This window comes from Chaetodon auriga, chromosome 20 (genome assembly GCF_051107435.1).
Source record: "Chaetodon auriga isolate fChaAug3 chromosome 20, fChaAug3.hap1, whole genome shotgun sequence".
Taxonomy (NCBI): Eukaryota; Metazoa; Chordata; class Actinopteri; order Chaetodontiformes; family Chaetodontidae; genus Chaetodon; species Chaetodon auriga.
Genome location: NC_135093.1, coordinates 3,230,767 through 3,253,044, shown reverse-complemented (window position 1 = coordinate 3,253,044; position 22,278 = coordinate 3,230,767). Strand labels below are relative to the sequence as shown.

General features: G+C 46.5%; 1 protein-coding gene across 1 annotated transcript; it reads left to right on the top strand.

Annotated features, from left to right (window-relative positions):
* The first annotated feature begins 2,067 nt into the window (after window positions 1-2,067).
* wnt3 (wingless-type MMTV integration site family, member 3) lies at window positions 2,068-22,130 on the top strand. Its single transcript, XM_076760822.1, has 4 exons — window positions 2,068-2,156; window positions 14,096-14,337; window positions 17,146-17,411; window positions 19,622-22,130. Exons 1-4 carry the CDS (start codon window positions 2,077-2,079, stop codon window positions 20,099-20,101), a joined length of 1,068 nt encoding a protein of 355 aa, XP_076616937.1. The 5' UTR covers window positions 2,068-2,076; the 3' UTR covers window positions 20,102-22,130.
* Window positions 22,131-22,278: the final 148 nt, after the last annotated feature.

Below are 22,278 nucleotides of genomic sequence, written 5' to 3'. Positions count from 1 at the left end.
GAACGACACCTCGGACCGTCTGCATAAATACTGCTAGCACACCTAAAACCACTTCAGAGTATCAGTGTTCGTGTTACAGCGACGTTCCCATGACAAACTTTGCATTCAGCGACAGTGAAAGTGAAATGTTTGAGTCACCTGTCGTTTCAGCAGCACCGTCCACTCTGATCCTCGACTAAAATACTTAAACCGCGTCCACAAAAAATGTTTTCATTCAGCTTTTTTTTGCTGCTTCAATATTAAATCAGGATGAAATCAATAAAACATCTCCTGCTATGTCACTGAACCTATTATGACCTTTCTTACTTGGAAACAGATCTCCCAAAGGCTGCTTTCCATATGGCTCCACACTCTCAATCTGTTGTGAAATCTATCATGTAACCCATCTGCTCTAATGTCTTGTAAATGCATTTTTAATATGTTTTAACTCACATTTTTTAATTACGTGTTCAGAAAGGCCTTCGAACGCAGCTCACTGGTAAGTCTGAATAAGGTGAGCTGTCGTCGTGCTCGAGGCCGCCGTCTTAAGCTTTGGCGCCAGCTTGTTTAAGACCTTTGAGTGCATTACATCAGCTGGGCATTATGGGTAGGGATACTCTGCGTTTGCAGTACATGGGTTCATGTACTGTGCTTTCTTTCAATGCTTTGTCTTACATTTCTAACAGAATAAAAAATAGAAGAATCAAGGAAAAATGTCTGAAAAGTCCTTTATTTTTGCTTATGTAGTGACTATCAATCACTTACGACATGTCACCACTGACAGCTTCAGCTTCAGACCGGTCAGATTAAAACAATCCTGATGTTTTAGAAACTTTTCTTAAAAACTTCTTCATGAAGTTTACACCGATGAGCCGCTTCGGCGGTGCACTCAAACGTCCTCTGCGCGTCTTTGGTGGTCACTCTTTCCGCGATGACCGGCTGATAATCCTTAACTCGACCGTCATCTCCACCTTTGTTTGATCTCTGCCGGCCGTCTTGTTTGCCTTCGTCCTGATCGGTTTCCTCGTATGCGAATCAAATGTTACTTCAGGCTGCGTCCATCACAAGTGTCCCACCCTCCTCCTTCACTCTCTATCTCTCTCTCTCTCCCTCCTCCCCCCGTCCCACGGCTGCTCGCCCCACAGCCCATCAGAATGACAATAGTATTGATGTAAAATGTGTCGCCTTTGGGCCGCTGAAGCATATAACCCCTGCATGCCTGGCCCAGCCACCGCCGCAGTTTATGGCTTTATTGTGTCCCCTTTTATGTCCTCCCCTGTTGGGGTGGGCGGACAACAATTTAGAAAATTCACTGTATATGTCCCCGCGAGTGGGACGGAGATCATGTGTGTGTGCGCTGTGTGTATATCCGGATCAATTAGTCAGGGCGCAACCCCTAAAAATCAACACGTACGTCATCCCGCATCCCTTCAGCCACCTCCAGCCGCTCTGAGGAGCCATTTTTTTCAATGATCAGGGACAAAACAAGTTGAGTAACTCCTCTACCTTTTTCATGTGTCCCTCCCCATACCTCCCTCTCTCACTTCCCTCCCTCCCTCTTTTCACTCCTTCCTTTCTTTTCCACATTACCAGGGGGTGGCGTGTGATTGACAGATGGGAACGAATAATAATTTTTTTTTTTTCGTAACCTAAGGCCATCTTCTGTGATTGGCTTGCCAGCTGACATCTCCAAACCTCATTCCCCCCGCCTCTCCCCCCCCTTTAATATTGGGCCTGTGGATGAGGCATCCTGAGGGAGAAAAAAGTAGAGAGAGAGAGAAAAAGATATCTACCTTAGGGAAGAACCTCAGAGAGAGGGAGGGAAGGAGAGGACGGGTAGGAGCGTGTGTGCATGTGTGTTAGAGACACTTATTCTCTTAACTACTAGGAGACAGACACACTTTCCTGGCCCGACTCAAAGAAGGGGGGAAAACAGGAGGAAGATTTTTTTTTTTTCTCAATATCATTTTAATCTTCCCCCTCATTCAACAATCAAGCTGCCCCAAAGCTTCTCTTCCTGGAAACTCTTCTTCGCTGCCTGCTGGAAGTTCTATGTATTGATCCATTCACCCTCTCACACACTGCAAGGCTTACCTCATGGATTTGTATCTGATTGGATATTTGATGTGTGTGTGGTTGTCCAGCTCACGGGTGCTTGGAGGCTATCCCATCTGGTGGTGAGTACAAATCCACAGTTTCAGCATCAGACCCTATAGCCGCATGAAGAGGGAGAGTGTGTTTTTGGTCAAATGATCATTTCTGAGAGGGCAGAATGTGCACTTTCAGTTGACTGCGTGGAAAAATGTTCTCCGGCCCAGTCCAAAGAATCTTAACCTCAAATACTAGTGTAACGGAAAAGGCTCGCCGTTCTTTTCCCCTCCACACTCACGTCCATTTATCATATTGGAGTATGTTGTGATGCAAAGAGGATGAATTTTTACTTTGGGAGGCGTTAAATGACTGGTTCTTTTTTGAATCTGAGACAAAATACAGCAGTGAGTGGATGCCATGTTGATCTGAATTGTCAGCAGCACTGTGAGGACTTGTGAGGCATTTCCACACACCGGCGTAAGTCAGTAAGATCATTCATTATTACACAAATTGTGGATTTCGCTCAAGGACAATGACAACAGTGATGCTGCTCGTAAAAACTCAACAAAGCCTCCAAAAGGCTCCTGCTCACAAACCACTGAAATACAAGCATATCATCCAGCGGTCGTGACTTCTCAGATCAGCGTCATTTTGTTTTGTTTGCTATTGTGTGTCACTGTTCTACATTCAGGCCGCCGGCCCCCAAACATGCCGTGAACTGAATCTGAATTGTTTTGGGCTTTTTTTTTTTTTTTTCTTTTTGGTAGATGTATGACATTCACTGAACGCTAACTCTCCACCGCTGACAAAGTTGCCCACAATTTTTTAAATATTACAAATTTTGCGGTCTGCCACGGGGCATCAGCGGTAATTAAATGAATCTTCTCTTTTTGGGGAAAAAAACAGTTAAGCATGTCATTTTGCTTTTCAATTGCACCACAATTCACCCCCTCCACCACGGATTTGTCAGGAGACAATATGTTTAGGTGCCGCAGGGTTTTATTCTTTGTTAAATTATCCCAGATCGCTTTTGGCACCAGCAACTGAAATTTAGAGGTTTATCTCATTACAAATTCAGCTACATGCAGCTGACCTCATGGCTCCTGGTCTTCTTTTGTAACATAAAGCTTCTATTTTGGAGATATTTGCGTAGGCGTATGACAAAGCTCTTTTGGCTCACGACACAATACTTGTCAGAGCTACTGCACTTTTAGTAGCCCAACTAGCATGTGGTCCCACCATAGCGCTGTCCAAACCGCGAGCATCTTCTGGTTTCATTTACAGAGCAGGCAGCTGCCAAGCACACAGGCCACAGGGCTGAAGTGTTAATGGCAAAGAGGACTTTACACCCACTCCTGGCTTCAGCAAGAACCATCAGACAACAGTGACAAAGAGCCTGAGATTCTCTCTCTGTGAATTACCTGCAGCTGTTCTGTTCAAGCAGCTTACATGACACCGGTATAATGTTCGAACCTTAACAATGCACACCACCTTTGATTTGGGAAACAAATTTTGAAGTGCAGGCTGAGCGAGGGGTTACTGGGAGGGTGGAGGGATGAAAAGCCGAGCCGTAGCTCCAGGTGACCGGGCAGGTGCTGAGGAATGGGTGTCAAACAGCGCTGTCAGTGGCATCGCCCCGCGGTGTCGAGTGCGTCCAAAAGGAGACAAAATGAGGTGGTGCGTCAAACAAGAGGGTGCCGAGTTTCAGCAAGGGCCCGGCCGGCTCCTCTCGGCTTCTGTCTCAGGGGCGAGGACTTGGCCATAAATTCTCCAGCCAAGGTGGGACGGGTTGGAGGGAAGAGGAGTTTTGACTGCTTTATGCCTGGCAGCCTCGCTGTTACAAGATGGGGTGTTGAAAACAAAACAGAGCATAAATAACTCCAGTGATATGCACATATGCATGGCTGAAGATGAGGTGTAGAAGAAAGAAAAAGGCGTAGCAAACTAATGAGGTGGGTTTGGAAAGGCGAGACAGAGCAGTAAATTGCCTTCTTGAAATGCAAGAATGTTGGGGAAACCGTAGTTTTGGTACAAAATGGCCAAAATCAAGGTTTGAGAGAATTCATGACAGCTTAAAGCTATGTGGTGACCACACATAATCCACAGGTCCTGCAGCGTCTCCGTCCAATTATCTGACAGCGCCATCCCTTCTGTGTGGTTTGAAAATGAAAAAATGTCTGCTCTTGGACTCATTGCTGTGTTCTGGTTTCACCTTTTAACCTACGTTTGATAACCGAGAAACACCAACACGAGGACTTGGAGCGCTCTGAAACAATATTCTGCTCTTATTAAACGCTGAGGGTTTTAATAAGAGTGTACTGAGCCTGCGTGGCTTAACTCATCGACCATTTCCAGAGCAGCTTAAGCCACTCTGTCAGCCAGAAAGTGTTTGTGTTCCTTGCATAAACAACAGCGGTTGTAAGTGAATGATGACAGTCACTTTCAGCGAGGAATTACCTCAGCTGAATTTACGCCAAACACCAGCCATCGAGCATCAGCGGCGATTATCGGTTTAACTCTGTCATATCACACCGCACAGCCACGAGATGTTTAAATCCAATAACTGTTATTCTCTTAATCCTCTGTTATCATCACCTCTGTGAAATCTGCACGAGGCATTGAACACTCCATGTAAATTTCTTTGGGTGCTCGTTGTAATTTCAAGCGGCTCCATCTCATATAGACTCCGCTTTTCCACAAACATTTTTCAACGTTTACGTTTTCTTGAGAAAGAGAAAAAAAGTTAATAGCTAAATAGCTTTATAGCAACGGTCAGCATACCCTAAAATCATCAAGCGCTTTAATGAGCAGTCAATGCAGCCACGATTCACCAATATTTCTTTGATTTAGACCACCTGACAGGGCTTTGTGCAACTTCCTTGCAGGGGAAACATTATTAGCAGTTTTTTCATTAACGGTTAATATTCAGTCACTGCGACAAATGCAAGCAAAGGTTAAAGGTAACTCTTTATCATTTGTTAAAAGGTATTTCACACATAAATACTTATCTATTCTTAGGGTTTGTGCATTATTAAAGCTTTCAGTGATTCATTTTTAACATCCTTCAATTAAAATTCGGAGCATGCATAGGCCTAAAATATAACCTCCCTTTTAAAATTGTGTTTGTGGAAGTTTTGGGGGCCGCTGGACCTCAATAACATCAGCGTCAAACCTCCGGAAAGATCTCACGCGAAGCTATCGAGGTTGACCAAACTGCCCAGTCTATACACAGACCTTTCCAGTTCAACCTGAGCGGCTTAAATGGGGCTCTAGAGTCCATCTCTGGGTCTCAGGAATGTCATTATCTGACTGTGACACCACCCCCCCACCCTCCACCTCCAATCTTCAATCCAATCTTCGACCCCAAAACCCCTACCACGGGCAAAAGGATCACTTAAATGATTCTTACTGCGGGAAAATCCTCCGTCTGCCGCCTTGTGTGAAAAGATCAAGGATGTTTGGCTATTATTCTCAACAGTGCAGTGGAAGGTAGAGAAAAGAGCAGGAAAGTCCAGAAGAATGTCATTCATAAGAAACTTTGGGGTTCCATTATGAATGGCTGAGGGCTGCCATAGGGCCAGGGTCAAAGGCAATTTTGGCCTAAAGCCCAAGAGAAATGTCTCCACAGGGAGCGCCATCCACAGGGATACAGGGAGTACGGACGGAGGAAATTCCTCAAAAACATGGTCGACTATGTTGCATGTTCTACAATTACCACGAATTTAGCCCTGAGCGGGGGTGTCGCTGAGGTATGAAGCTTATAATGAGGCGATATTGCTCAAGGATCCGATCAAAACACTTTGATTTGATGAAACGTCTCGTGAGTCAGACGCCTTTGTCTGATCTTAAAGAATGATGCGTATCACAATGACCAAAAAAACACAGGACTTGTACTGGCACAGTGAGAATAACCCTTATGCGCTGATCTTCACAAAACATTCAAAGGCCGTGTTGTGGGATGACATTATCCAGTCAAAGCCAAGCTAGGTGAGGGGTTCAAAGGAGAGTGGTATTTCAAAGCAGCGAAGGCGAGTCCTAATCTTCACCCACCATCAAAGCACATGCAATGAGCTCTTGTAGGAAATGACAAAGTCCCCCAGTGCACAGCTATTAGCTGCACTAAAACACAGGCCGGGACAGTTCCTCAAAGGGAAAACGCGACGGCCAGGGGCAAAGAGATCATTAGGGGACACGTGTGGAGGCACAAACACACAATATCTAAAGTCTTCATTACCTGGCTGATCTCACCTGTATGGCTTGTTACAGATGTTAATTATTGGCAGCAAGCAATTTCTCTGAGACACAGGGTCAGTGACAGATGTGCTGATCACACCTGTGCAGCCTGTATTCAGTCAGAGCCTCAGGTCACTGACCAGGTCAACCAAACAGCTAACAGAGGCAGTGTGAACAGGAAGAGATGAATATCATTCAGTGGCTCTAAAGCACAAGGGATCCAGTTTACATTCTGTTTAAGAAAAGTGCTGGGAAGAATTTGGAATAATGGTCTTCTTTGCAATAACAAAACATCACCTGCAAAAATGAGCAACAACACATAATGATATAATGCAAAAAATTAGCCTTCAAACTGAGAAATACTTACATGAAGCCAAAGCAAAAGAAGCCAAACACATCAAAAAGTTTAGTAGTATCTAAACACAAGCAGCTGAACATAAACTTTGGAAATAAGATGGTCTAAAACTGGCAAAATTTGTATTTAAATGAGGAATTATCAGAGCAAACAACACGTTCACAACAACGCTGATCTGTCCAGATACTCGGTGCATTTCAGTCTACATTAAAGGGCACTGATGTGCGACACCCAGCCCTACTGGGGCAAACAAAGGTAAAAGGGAAAGGCAAAACATGCAGGACAACTGCTTTCATGAAGACGGGGACGGGCAGATCAATGGAAAAGGGAGTTAACAAGTGTGGGCCACAGGCACTGATGCCTGTGAGTGAAGTATCTGCAGACTGGCAAGCTTTGCTAATCAGGTAGATCTCCCACACTGTCGCTTCGCATTCCAATTTTATTCAGAGGTTTCTTTCAAATCAACCAAGTATGAGAAAGTCAACAGCAATTAGATTTTTAATTACTTTTAAAGACACCGTGCGGTGTTTGAAATTTCCACAAAGAAATTCCAGACATACAGCGGAAGATTCCAGACGATCCATTACGAGTTATGATTTGCATAGGATGCATTACTGCTGGCAATCCGAGCAGCAGCGCCAACGAGCTGCCCCTAATGAGCAGAGGCAGGGAACAATGCGCTGTTTGAGCTGTGGTTCATTCACACAGTCCCTCAAGACACTCATTCAAACAAGCCCCGTCCTTTCAAGACAACAGCTCAGACTCTGTTGTGTCCACCTACAGACGGACCGAGGCACCGAGCCTCCAGTCAGACGTGCATTTGTCAGTGCCTTGTACTCTCCAGAGCACTTCTGTGCAGAGCTACTGCTGCTCTCATTCACTTCCTGACAGGCAGGTTCACAAGTTTACACCCTGTTCAGCTTCCCTCTTCACGTCTCCATACATGTGACTGCAGGGGCTCCTTGTCCCAACTGCACACCCTCAGCAACAGTCTGCAGAGAGGGGAGAGGAGGGGAGGCACAGGAGGTAGAAAGAAAGAACAGGTTGGAACATTTTTCAGGGGTCCTGTCATTTTTTATCTGATCAGCCAGGAGCTGTTGGACTACAAATCAAAAGTGTGCCAAAGAAAAAGAGAAGACAACAAAACACAGACAGCAGCTTTGCATTCCAGCCTCCACCAGGAAAAGTCCCATCCTCGGGCAAAGCCGGCAACTTTCCTTGGCCCACTTACTCTCTTTCGCGTGTCTTTATGTCTCTGCGGATTCTGGTGTGGGATTTATAAATGAAATTCTGATGGCAGTGCTTTCAGTGCACGTCTCTGACTGCTCTGCTAGGGCCTCATTTAGCAACATGATGTCCTCCAGGCAAATCTGACAAGTTGAGCTGCGGCGTCAACATATAGAGGTAAATTAGAGGTAGATTAGAGTTTAATGCAAACAATATTCCTGCAGTCTGCTAGCTGCAGAGGCCTCTTCACGAGCCTGGTTCTCACAGAACACACTCGGGATTCAGCGCTTCAGGCACAAACCCAGCATAAGCTAACAGTAATTTCTCTCTAATGAAATAAGTTAACTTGTTCAGACACGGCTAAGAACGACTGGCACCCATCGTCAATAACCACTTTGGCAAATACATTGGGATACAATAGCATTTTATCAAAAATGAAGCTGGTATGAAATCTGTTTGGAAAGGCTGAATCCTTCTGAATTACTTATTGACTCTGCTTAGCTGCAGCTTTAAGCCATTACAAGTCACAGAAAATATAATAAAGGTCATATTTAAGAAGGAACCCAAGTGTTTTGTCTGCTGCTCTTTGCTACTAAAAGAGAGGAGACAAAAGGTTTGATGAGAGATTCATTAGAGCATCAGAGCTGAACAAATCCTGGTATTTAACTCACTTAGAAACTGCAACCCTAATTGTAGCACGACACAAATGATGCACAGCTGAATACATCAGAAAGCATAGGTCTCCTCTTGACCTGAAAGCAACGGCGTGGAGAGCGTCCCAGCTTGTGATGAGACCAAATGGAAAAACATATCACGTGTCAGCAGTTTTCAGCACGTCCTGCAACGAGGGCGCAACCCAATTAACGCAGCTACAATGTTTGCACAGAGCGGGCGATACGATTAAGGAATCCCAGCTCTCGTCATTATCTCAGTGATAACCTTGTTGGAAGTGGGAACTTACAAGTAGCAACACAGCCGTGAAGTTCAGTGCGCCTTCACACATGCACGCAGGTTTCCATGAGTCTGAACAGTGCCTAAGGAAGCATGCATGGAGGGATGGATTGTGACAGGCGCTCTAATCCCTCTCTTTTCATTTCTGCTTCGTACTCTGGTTGCCACTTAAACATTCCAATTTGTTGGAAACTAAAAACTTTCAATAACTTTGAATTAACTCAGTCAGTCGAAACAAACCTGAACACGAAACATATTTCAGCTTGTGCCTGTCAGACCAGAGCTCAGTGGTGGAAACTGACAAAATCCAAACTTTAAGTCCAGCTTTGAGGTACTGGTACTTTTATTTCCAATTCACCTTACTTTAGACTTCTACTCTTTTATGACAGAAGTATTGTGTTTTTTACTGAACTACATTTACAAGTTACTTTCCAGATTCAGATACACACAAAACATGTGATAAACTTACAAAATATGCATTTCTTACCAATGAAACTACTCCACCTCACTCAGCTGCAACATTACACTGCTGCATACACGTTCATCTTTTGATACTTACCAACCAACAGTAGCCTATAATAAAACATAACAATGACAGGTGGCACTATAGTACGAGTACTTTTACTAGTGAAGTACTCTTAGCACATTATGCTAATAAGCACTTTTACTTCAATACAACTTTAATGCAGGACTTAAATAGAATATTTCTGCTTTGTAGCATGACTAAATACTTTGTCTAGTACTGGCTGAAACTCGGAAACAAAATATTATTTAGCAGTACTTACGTTTAGAAGCTGTCTCTGTAGAAAATGTAGCTTTAGCTTATGTTAGCTAACGTTAGCAGTGACGGCGCTAGCAGCCGAAGGACGTACGATGCGACGTAAGACGTTAGTGTAGTTAATGGCGTGATGCGTTTCAGGATTTATCGTTTAATACTATCCCTTTATGTTTTTTTTTTTAAATGTATTTATTTCACTAATATTTGATTCAAATGTGGTGCCAGCTTTTCACCTGATTTTTTTTGTACATGATCCTCTTTGTCAATAAAAAAAAGAAAAAAATAAGACTCGGGTGCGCGAGCCAATTGAAGGACAATGCAAAACCGTTAAATATTTGATAATGCGCAATACACGAACTATAGAACTGACCATGATTAACGAAAGCGTCTCTTTAACTACACGAAAAAGGCGGAATTACTAAAGGTAAGGTAGACATTGTTTACCCAGCTGTCATATAGCAAATAATCTTTTATATTAGCATTACATAGAGCTAAAGTTTAGCTAGCTCTGTTCGTGCTAGTTAAATACGTAACATTAACTTACAAAGTTTGAAAACATTCAGCAGGTTGTCTGAGAAAACGTACTGTTGTTTTGAAGACATTTCCACATCCCTCAAAGTTTCTTCCAACATTATCCAGTTAGAACAAACACAGTTTGGTGCAGGAGAGGATGATTAAGCTAACCTACTGTACCTTCCACATTATAACTATAAACGGACACCGGAAGTGGCATGTCATGTCCTCCATTGTTTTGTGCAATACAAGAAACATTAATTGCATGTTAAAAAATATAATCAGAGAAAATAACATTATCACAGATAATTGAACCTAATAAATTTTGGTGGCATGTACACTTCACTGTAGAAGAGTATCAGCAGGTACCTGATAGAAGCCTTAGAAACTTGCATATGGGCCCTGGTCATGAACTTCAAGCTGTTTCTGTAGGCCATCAGGCTAAAGGCAGTGAGGTCAGGTGTCATGTTCTGCTCAGCAGGTTCAGAGGGTCACCTGGTACTTTTTGTGCCTCTGGACATAGGAGGCTGTCACACAAAGAAAGCTCATCTGTGAACAGACATGTGCTACACACTGACCCCTGTAATGCAGACCTCCCACAACAGCAGCTGCAATATTTTTCTGACAGGACAAGAGTCCGTGACTCACCTCTTGACTGGAGACAGCAAAATAAAAACTGAGATGCAATAGAGTAGCTCCTGCTCATCACTTCTCTAACCAAGCAGCAGAGAGTGTAGTTGTGATTTTATTACACTGGGAGTGTTTGAGTCAAAGTTTTTGTTGACAGTGTTACAGACTTGATTGCGTGAATTTCCACTTTTCAGCAAGGTGTGTGGTGGAATCCCTTTGTTTCCTCTGCTTCATTTCTGTGGTTTCCAGTGGCCCGTCATACTTTCACATCAGCCCAGTTTGGATACTGAGAAAACCCCCAACCAAGCCGTAAAACCCCAGGCCAGTAGAGGCCCCATACGGACCTGCCCGGGCATGCACCTGCCAAGCCCTGCCGTTCGCTGCTGCTCTGCTGCTCGTCTCGTCCCCTGCAGCAGATTCCCCCGGCATTCTGCCTCTGTGGAGGTCTCTGCGTCTGCTGCTCCCTCACTCGGTTGAGACACGTTGCTCGTGGCTTCCGAGAAGTGAGGCAAAGCAGGCAGGATCAGCATGGCACACATGTGGTCTGCATGCATGAGTCTGCGTGTGTGTCTGTTTGCACGATACGCCTCATAACCCCTCAGGGTTAAGACTCTCATTAGCACCTAGCCAAAAAGATATCCCTTTCATCTCATCTGTCCATACGCATCAAGTGAGGCACATCCTTTGCAAACAAAGACAAATAGGCTGGCAGATCCACAGCCTGTAGTCTAAACATGCTATGTCCACCACAAACTCCTATGTGGTTAGCTAATTGATTCCATCAGAAATCCTGTAATCACCGGTTAAACCAGCATGTCAGAGTGGTGGGCAGGCAGTCTAGCTGTCCTGAACAGAACCTGAAAATGTAGCAGAGGCTGGCACAGTGGTCTAAAAACAGAGATATCTCACTTGGGAAGGAGAGATTTTCCTTTGAATTAATTGACTGATGTTGTTGGGGAGCGTGTGACAGTGCTGAGTTCAAATCCAAGTTCTGAGCAGAGCATCATCCACTCCGGTCCATCCCATGACTGAGAGATTAATGGGCAGTAACCAAGCTCACAGACATTGTAATTAAGGTCCTTAGTCACCCAGTCACCAGACAGAGTGAAGTCAGCAACACTTGAACTCAGTGATGTTGTTGGGATTGGGACTGGCAGATGAGCTAATGTGGCTGCCTTCGCTTGGGTACACCCAAGACAAGAACATGAATGGAGATTGATGAGCACTATCAAATTACTAAGTGCATTGGAACATCAAATTGGGCAAAACAGCATAAAAGTTGGATATGAAAGAGAAGAGACTTATTTTTCCTTGGGCATAGTGGTGTTTGAGTGTTTTGAATAGTTTATGTAACTGTACTCTCCTTGAGGAGCTGTGATCAGACGGGGTTTCATACTGAAACTTAAGACTTGTTTGTTGTGTATCAGTGTCAGTCAGGAAGCTCAAGCCAACAACACAAGTGGCTGATGACGTGATCATCATATATTCCTATAGACCAGCTGTGAAAGCAAAACAACTCAGCCTCTCGTGTCTCAGTGTGGAAGCTCTGCTGGCAAAGCCTGATACCTGGGAGCCTGCTGCAACAATGCACACCTGAGATCAAAAACAGTGTATGGGAGGGGAGAAGGGTGCTGGGAGGTGGGGGCAGGGTTTAGAGATGCAGAAAGCAAAAGCGCACATGAGCTGTGAACCTATCTGAGGGGGGATTTTTTTCCCTGTGACTTCAATGGCTTGACTTTTGTGTTGGGGTGGGGCACTGCGCTGCACTCATCTGTCAGAGTCAGTGGCTGCTGTGATTGGGTTGCGCCCTGCAGGGGTCCTGAGGTCATCCTGAGTGGCGCTCTGATCTGATCAGCATCAATTGTTCCCCCATGATCCCCTCATGGCCTCCAGCGCCACGTTGTCCGCCCAGACTCAGCCAAGTGCTGGAGTCTGCTCCACGCTGGTGAAGCTCTTCTCTTAAAACCGTGAATTGGCAGAACATCTTCACATCCATAACACTGTTAACACCCAAATCACACACATCCACTGCCTGCATCTCTTAACAGTGCAGACCTGTGCAGAAACATGCACGTTTCTTCAGGTGATATACTTCATGCCCAAAAAAAAATAAACAAGAAATATGAGGCCGACATCCTCCAATAAATGCATGACCTTCCGGGTGAAACTGTACAGTTTTGTTTGAGCTTGTCATACAAAAAGCATGTTAAAACAAGGGCATGGAAAACACGTTTTCTCCCTCTCTCCCTCTTTTATTTCAAGAGAAATAGAAAGCAATTAAAATTAATTACCTGAATGAAACTATAATGGTTTCTGGCATCACAAGCTGATCTTAGCTGTCTCACTGTGGTGATTAATCCCTGTTTAGGCACATCTGCAAGGGCCTTCTGGTGAGGCACAGAGCTTCAGATATGCTGTTTTCATCCATCACCAACAAGTTCAGCTGTACATGCTGTTGTTCTCAACAAATCAACTACGGGGGAAAACCGCAAATGAGTGATTGGGCTGCAGAGGCAGGTGTTTTCAGAGATTTGAAACTGTGTGAGGGGGCTTTTCCCGGTCTAAGCAGACAGGTTCTTGTATGTTATCTGTTCGATCAGCAGATCTGTGTGTACTAACAAGTGGGAACACTTTGAAAAGTCAGGACTAATAGCTTGTATCCCTGCCCTGAAGTGGGCCTGTTGGCCTCCCCCTCCTGGTGGAAAAACAAGACAAAATAAACAGGAGCTCTTAGTATAAACTATATTAAGCAGATGAGTCAATAAAACACTCAAGTATGAATCACTGTACTGTCACAGAGCTACGCTGCTCTCCTCGTGGAGCAGGTTGCCTTTCACAAAGGCCTCCCTGGCAGGTCACCATCATCTCTATTGAGTTCAGGGAGGGCACACATTTGTACTGTGAGGCAGAACACTTCACTTCCCAAATCCTGTAAAACTGTAAAGGCATCAGGGCTGAGTGTCATTTGTTTCTTTCCAGGTGCAGATACGATACCAATACGAAAAATAACAATCAGAAGCAGAAGTTGTCTAAGCACGAGCAGCTGTACAGGACTGTTAATCAATCACTGAATATCTTGCCATTCCAGTGCTAGCTTTTCATGCTTGACTGTTTTCTGTGCTACAGAGGCATTTGTCAGTACCAAGAAAATGTTGAGGTTTAATATAAACTCATATTAACCTAAATTTAACCTGTTTTTATTCATTAGCATTGCAGTGATGTCCTGTTTGGTGATAAGCCTCTTTGATCATGTTGCAGTTCTTTTTATTCCTAATCCCCCCTGAGTTTATGTCCAGCACATCTCGCTTAATGATGCTTTCCCTGTCCGTCTGCCACAGGTCCCTGGCCCTCGGGCAGCAGTACTCGTCTCTGGGCTCCCAACCCATCCTGTGTGGCTCTATCCCCGGCCTGGTGCCCAAGCAGCTGCGTTTCTGTCGTAACTACATAGAGATCATGCCCAGCGTCGCTGAAGGCGTCAAGCTGGGGATCCAGGAGTGCCAGCACCAGTTCAGGGGCCGCCGATGGAACTGTACCACCATCAAGGACAACCTGGCCATCTTCGGCCCCGTGCTGGATAAAGGTAAATTATTTACAAGTGCTTGTTCAGGAAAAGCCTGCAATGAATCTTTATTGCTGTATTTACGATGCACATGTGTACCTGAGGCTCAGAGTACAAAATAAATGATGATCTAAATGACCTCTGCCAAACAACACCCGACTGTAAGAAGTAGGTTATATAGCTGAGGCTACTGCAAGCTGTTACAAAACATAGCATTTAACAGTTTCAAGCCTAAGGCTCAGCACTGCCTGTTCTCTGGGCTTTTGCTGACAAACGACTAACTGGGGCAATTACAGTAATATACACCTTTCCTGGCTGCTGTGAGAAATGAGTGCAGGTACAGACACTGACACATTATTCGACTTCCATCCATCTTTACCTTCAATATTACATTTGTCTTCAGAGTCAGAGACTTTGTTTCGGTTTTCCCGACCTTGTTTACACTCTCCGACATGAAAGAGGGTCAGCGTGGCAAATCTATCAACGAAACCTGACAAGTACAGCAGATACGCTGGAGACATCCATCACGCGCATCACACGCAGAATGCTAATTGCAAGATCTCCGCGTTAACTGTGTCCTTTAAACGATCCCACGAACCCTGACGACGGGGAACAACAGGCACAGGTGTCCTGCTTAAGGCCTTGCAGCCCCTAATTATAAAGGTAGAAGTTTGTGTGTTGCGAGTGAGGCTGCTGATTGGAAATGAATTACCCTGTATGTCAGAGGGGAAGGAATCTGGGCAGAAATGGGCAGTGTGAGCAGTCCAAGCTCCTCAGTCAAATAAAAGGGAGAGGGGAGGCCAAATGAGATTACAGGCAATAGAAAAGGGCCGGGGGGCTCTGCTCAACCCCTACTGTGCATGAAGACCAGTGCGCGCCTCACACAGTCCAGCTCCCACGGACGCCCCATTCACACGCCCTTTTGACTCTGTCATGAAAACAGGCTGAAAGGGGATCTCTCCCAACCTAGCCCGGGGTGTGCACTTTGGGACAGGGAAGCAAAGGAAGGAAGGAAGGAAGCAAGGAAGGAGGGAAGGAAGAAGAGCAGCTCACTTTGGGAGTGATGAATGTAAAAGTTTGAGGTAGCGAAGGGAGAGCTAGCAGCCACCAGCCCCAGCCACCTTGAGCTGTGTGTTGGCCATGGTGGTGCTGTTGGTGGATGCCTGGAGGAAGTGGGGGGTGGAGGTCCTGTGGTGGGTGGTGGTGTATGGGATTTCAGCTCAGGGTGTTGGCAGAGGGGTGGCTGGAGAGAGAGGAGGGGGGGGTTAGGGAGTTTAGGGAATGCCAGCTCCGGGCAGAGCGGGGCTGTGGGGGCGCGAGTCGCTGGGCCCTTTGTGTGGATAATACAGTGTGACACAAGGGAAACAAAGGCGGATTGATGGGCCCAGCAGGTAGCAGGGGCAGCGCTAGCCTTGGCTAACAGCCAGAGCTCCAGGGGCCCGGGGCTCACAGGCCCCTGTTGTGGAGGGCCCGGTTAGGCTTGCCAGGGTGAGCAGGGATGCCGAACCTGAGGACTGTGTGTCATCCAATCATGCAAGGATTCACTGGGGATTTAGACCAAAACTGTATCCCTTTCACCGGCAATAACGCTGAAAAGACAGTATTTCTGGACACACAACATTTTTAGAATCAGGAAGATACATCTAAAAATAAGAGTTTGCATTTTTATTTTCAAAAATTACTGAACATAGTTGTGATTTACTGTATTTTGGTATCTGCATTACATTGTCACAGCAAAAGACCTGAACATTATTAGCAGGCGTGCTGTCAGAAATGACAGAAATACAGACACATCAAAAAAAAATTCAGCTTCAGTGATTTTCATGAAACAGCACAAATATTGACCCCTGTGGCATCAAATTAACCGCAAAAATAAAAATGTATTTTTGTCTGCAGACACATTCAGACGAGCCTCCAGGCAAACATCAGCTTGTGGCTTGTGAAGTATTCTGATTGGGTCCTCAAAGCCTCATTGGCGCTTGAATTGCTGAGGAATTTCTGGCTTCAGTAGCCACTGTGGTTTACAAAATACGGATTTTATTCTCCGGTCGTGTTTGTACAAATTTCCAAAGTTCAGATCACAGAATCGTGCGTTTCATAAACTCAGGCCTCTCAGTCCTCCTGAAAAGCTAAGCCAGTGCTGAAGGACCCCTTACCTCCGGGTGTGTTTTTCTATGTCTGTTACAGAGCTAGTGGAGTGTAATGGGTGAGCCGCAGTAAGTGTGCTGTGATTGTGAAACAATGGTGTCTGGTTACATAATAGGCTGTTGCCTTCAAAGGAGGCGTAACTCCATCCCTCAGCGTAAAAAAGAAACAGGCCGACACACTGCTAGGTTTCACCAGAAGGCCTTGGGCTCTGAACAGGGACGGATGGGTGGGGGGGGGAGTGGATGGGAGGGTGGGGGGTGACAACATTCCTGAAACACTATCCAGATGCAAAGCAGCACACCTCAGGGATGACAGGAGGTCAGTGAGATCCCGCTGAGCGTTAGGCCCTCCTGACACAGCCACAATGGGCTGATGGCACTGCAGGGACTCTGCTTTTAGGCTCCTCCGTGTGTCCGGTGGCGTGCGCTTCCTCGTCGCTGATACGATCACATGCTAAACTCTGTGAACCAGGTTTACATATCGGGGGTTAGACTCGTCTTCTGTCGGCTTCTTGTTTTTCACAGTGGCAAACGGCGGCACTTCTCAAAGATGAAATGTTGTGTTAAAAGGTTATTGCCTGGAGGTCTCCCTTTCAATACCTCTGTCTGGATGTTGGCAGTAGTAAAGATTGCCTTGTCAATGTTTAACACAAGACTGTCTGTCTTCATCTGTCTCTCTCAGCAACCAGAGAGTCAGCGTTCGTCCACGCCATCGCTTCTGCAGGCGTGGCGTTCGCAGTGACGCGCTCCTGCGCTGAGGGCACATCCACCATGTGCGGCTGTGACTCCCACCACAAGGGACCTCCCGGGGAGGGCTGGAAGTGGGGCGGCTGCAGTGAGGACGCAGAGTTTGGGGTGCTGGTATCCAGGGAGTTTGCCGACGCCAGAGAGAACCGCCCGGACGCTCGCTCGGCGATGAACCGACACAACAACGAGGCTGGACGCACGGTAAACACATTTAGACACACATGAGGGACATGTGCGGGGATGCGCTGACATGTGACATGTGATTGTTGAAACTGTCTTTCCAAAACCGCGGCTTTAATCTGCTGCTGTGGCGGCCTCCTGATGTCAACCTGACGTTCACCTTTAGTCACAAGCCAGGATCTATGAACAGGCAGAAGAGCTGCATCCACTGATCTACAGTGCGGGGGTGTCCACATACTTTTGGCCAGATAGTGTAGAAATTGATTACCACATGACTAAACTGATCAGGCTGCAGCTGTTTGTTGGTTACAAGCTGCACTGAACATCTGCAGGACTGACTCTGCGGGAGAGAAACAGCCTCCATTGTTGAGAACATTTTGACCTGTCGAGCGCTGCAGTACATCAAATTAATTAACCTGAGCGCACACTGTACTATCAATCAGAGCAAAATGGGAAACTTGAAACCGAGACGCAGTAAACAATGGACAATGATCTGACTGTCTTGTGAGAGGCTTTATCCCGGAGACATCGCTGTTTGGGATTCTTAATTGTTCATGTGGCGGCTCGGGATTCGGTATTTGACTTGTCCGCACATTTCTGAGTTTCCACTTGAAAATGAGCACTTGACTTTGAATGACTGGTTAATTACTGATCTAAGCAACACCTCCCCTCCCGCCTTGCCCCCACGCCTCGCCTTTCATGCCTTGCATCCCAATGAAAAATTCCCTGCCAGTCAAATAACCCGCGTGAGTTGAAGGGGAAAAGAAGGAAATCAGCTCCGACTTAAAACATCACTGGCTGCTGTCACCGCTCGGAGAAAACAGGCTCCCCGGCTGCTCGCTGAGGGGCAAATACAGGGACCACACGGCAACAAGACATCCCTTTGATCTGAGTGCACGGGAGCGGCCGGGGGGGGGGGGGGGGGGGGGTGCAGGAGCTAACTGAACAGCAGCGCCGTCAGAGCCTCCTCTCTCCTCCACCTGGCCCTCTCACGCTCCAGTATTTAGCCCCGAGGGCCTCTGGGACTTGACGTTGGCATGACAAGCTCCATGGTGTGATGTCACCAGTCCATCCACCCCTAAATCTGCACCCCCCCCCCCCCCCGACTCTCCCCCTCCTCACCCAGAGGTGCCCCAGCCACCTGCCTTCCGCCCCAGCTGGGGGAATTCTGCGGCTAAATATAGCTGTTGAATTAAAGCACAACAAAATCAAAACACAAAGGTAAAACATGCCCGGCGGCAGCACACTCACGAGGTGAGCCAATGACTTCAGAGAGGCTGCAGCAGCACCGAGCCTCTGTACTTCACAGCTGCATGACACTTAAATAAATTGCAGCCAGTGGCGTATTGTTTTTCTTGGCCTGCTCTGCGAGTCTTTAGTGGTTTCGTTAGTCGACATTACTGAATTTCCTGTAAATTTCTGACCGTAAAATTCCAGCAGACCTCGCTTGGTGGTGACTGACTTGGCTGCCCCGTAAGCACCGAGTCATCAAATTAAGGCCAGTTTAGTTAATGACACTTTAAAGGAAAACTCCACCCAAAAGCGGCGTCAAAGTCTCTCCACCTGTAGGCCCTGACAGGCGGCTTTGAAACGTCTGTCGCTTGACTTTTCCTGGTGGATGACAGTTTGAGTCAGACTGAATTCACAGAGTCTGCAGACGGGGACTCGTCAATCATCTTGAAAATGATGGATGCTTGACAAGCTGATAAATAGCTGCTTTGTTAGTTTATATCAGATATTTATTCCTACGCAGGATGGAAAAGTATAGAATCTCTGTCTGAGCCTCTGTTTACTACAGTGGAGGGAGCAGTAATGTGATATCATTTATTCAGTATTTTAGGAGAGAATAATCCGAATGTGCTGTAGGTAGCAGCGGTTCCTTTACTTCCTGTTTGGGCAGAGATGTTTGGCGGTGTGGACTGAACGGCCTGTCGGTGAAAGAAGTGCTCCAGCGTCTGGCTCGACAGTCCCGAATATAAAGGCAGATCTATGGGAAAAGAAGAGTCAGAATGTACATGATAACCATCAGCTGTTTGTGCTCAGATGTTAAATATGGTCTGAAAAGTCTGCAGAGAAGTCTGGAAGTATGAATCTCAGGAGCAGAAATGTGCAAACGGTTCGCAGAAAAAGAGTCAGTTTAACAGTTTTTTAAATGGGGTGAAGTTCAGAGGCGACACTGGCTGTAAACATCCCTGCAGAGTGAACTCAAACGTGTCTTCTGTGTTTCTCAGACCATCCTCGACCACATGCACCTGCGCTGTAAGTGCCACGGCCTGTCGGGAAGCTGCGAGGTGAAGACGTGCTGGTGGGCGCAGCCGGACTTCCGCATGCTGGGCGACTACCTGAAGGACAAGTACGACAGCGCCTCAGAGATGGTGGTGGAGAAGCACCGCGAGTCGCGGGGCTGGGTGGAGACGCTGCGGGTCAAGTACAACTTCTTCAAGCACCCCACCGAGCGCGACCTGGTCTACTACGAGGGCTCGCCCAACTTCTGCGAGCCCAACCCGGAGACCGGCTCCTTCGGGACGCGCGACCGAGCCTGCAACGTGTCGTCGCACGGCATCGAGGGCTGCGACCTGCTGTGCTGCGGCCGCGGCCACAACACCCGGACTGAGAAACGCAAAGAGAAGTGCCACTGCATCTTCCACTGGTGCTGCTACGTCAGCTGTCAGGAGTGCGTGCGCGTCTACGACGTGCACACGTGCAAGTGAGAGAGGCTTTCGGACAAAACTGCCGGACTACAAGTGCTGCCCGCCCGCCTGCCTGCCCGCCCGCCCTTCACCCACTGCACGACCGCCCTGCTTCCCCACACAGAAACACACACTCTGCACACACACACACACACTCAGCCCTAATGGCTAATGGCACATCAGTGACGGATACTTCTCCACCTTCTTTTGTAAAAACCCCACTCTAGAACCTGTCTTCCACACCACTGCACCCATTTCCATGATAACCACAAAGTGTTGACCTCCTCATGGGAAGAAGCTAGAGTTGTGCCCCTCTCCCCCGGTCCCCTCCCTGCAGCATCGGGCCCCTCCCCTCCCCTCGTCTTTATTTATTTCCCCCTCCATGCCAACGCGACGTTTGCGGCATGTACAGTAACACTTTGTACCTGTGAGATTAATGCAGTAAAGGAAAAAAAAAACTCTCTTTGCTTTTGAATAAAAAGCATCTTCTAACTAACACCTCACTCCTCCGGCCCGTCTGGCCGGTTTACCTTTTGTTTGTTTGTTTTTTTTAAACTAAACCAACCTCTACACCGTCACTCAGCGGTAAGTGACACTGAACACGTCGGCAGCCCCAGGAAACCATCACTTTGTAACTACTGAACTGAACTGAGAACAGCAGGCAGGTGTTGGAAGTGTCCTGTCTTTTGACTACTGAGCTGATGAAATCCTCAGTGTTGCTACTCGCCGCTGACTGACTCTGGAAGATATACGCTACAGCCTGATTTTATAGCCCCGCATTTCTGAAATATTACCATTGGGCTGGGACTGGAGGTATGCAGCATGTGTGTGAACAAGCATGCTCATTCCACTAACTAACAACCCGACACATGTATATGTATGCACTATTCAGTTACTCCAGGTGGTAAACATTCGAGCATTGTTTATGCGAGCAAATTCTTCGTCCCTGCAAGCTAGCAGTTCTCATGAATGACGACTTTGTTCCTGCATTCGGGCATGATCGACCTGTAAATTGCTCATGATTTCCGTAAGCGTGATGCAACGCAGTCGTACATTATTCAGCGCAGGGAGTGCTGTGAGCCGGAGAGAGATAGCGCCAGAGGAAGATAATTTACGGCTGTTTCATTTAGAAATGTATGCATCGAACTGGAGTGGAGCTTTAGCATGCCTCATATTAAGTCTGGTCTTTTGAGCAGATCATTGGGAGATCTTTGTATCTAACTCTTCGTGCGTTCATCAGGTCCGTCTTAGAGACTTTTGTCTGGAATCCTTCTTTTATCGCTGTGAGGAAAAAGGGGGACATGTGACGACACGTGGAGACCAGAGCGAACAGAAGCTTCTGCTTCCTCATCCTCTTCCTCCTCTCCGTGTTTTCCCTCAGTTGGACTGTTGAGGTTTTTAAGAAGCCTGAATCATGAATTTACTTGTCAGTACACCCCAAAACTGCACCGTTGTTTGGTTTTGGAGATATTAGAAGAACAATGAAAATATGTTATTGAGAGGCATCGGGTGTTTGGCCCGCTCGACGCTGACTTGTAATTTTTAACAAAAGGAAATGATTTTAAGGTCCCGGAGGAAAAATGGTTGTGATCTTTGGGTGCAGAGAAAAGACTTCCACTTCATGTTCGTGACTTCTGATTCCCAGAACGTTCAGGCTGGGAAGCGTCACCGGGAGCGCGGTGATTTATGTGTGCAAGATGTGGATGTGTGCGCGCGCATGACGGCTGCCAGTGACAAACACAAGTGAATGGAAAAACGGATGGATGGATGGATGGATGGGTGGATGGATGGCAGGCTGGCTCTTCACAGTGGTGGAACAAGCTGAGAGAGGTTTCCACATAACATGTTCTGACAGTCCCACCTGCTTCCTATTAATTATATTCAGCAGCAGAAATACCCAGTAGTGTATAGGCTGTCCTCTTTGTGACATAGCTTAGCTTTCGTGTCATCCTCTACGCAGCCCTCCCTACCTGGGCCCACCTTTCTGTGTTCAGTTCCCTCCGACCCCCGACCCCCACCCCCCACCCCGACCTCCCCCGCTATATCCAAAGTTTTGTACAAATGTTTCAAAGTGAATAATTCCCTTTTTATTTTATAATCGTAAATGTTATGTTTTTATAAATATTATTTATTATACAATGTATATATCTGTATGACTGAACTAAGATTATATATTTGAAGAACAAAACCGTCTCGTG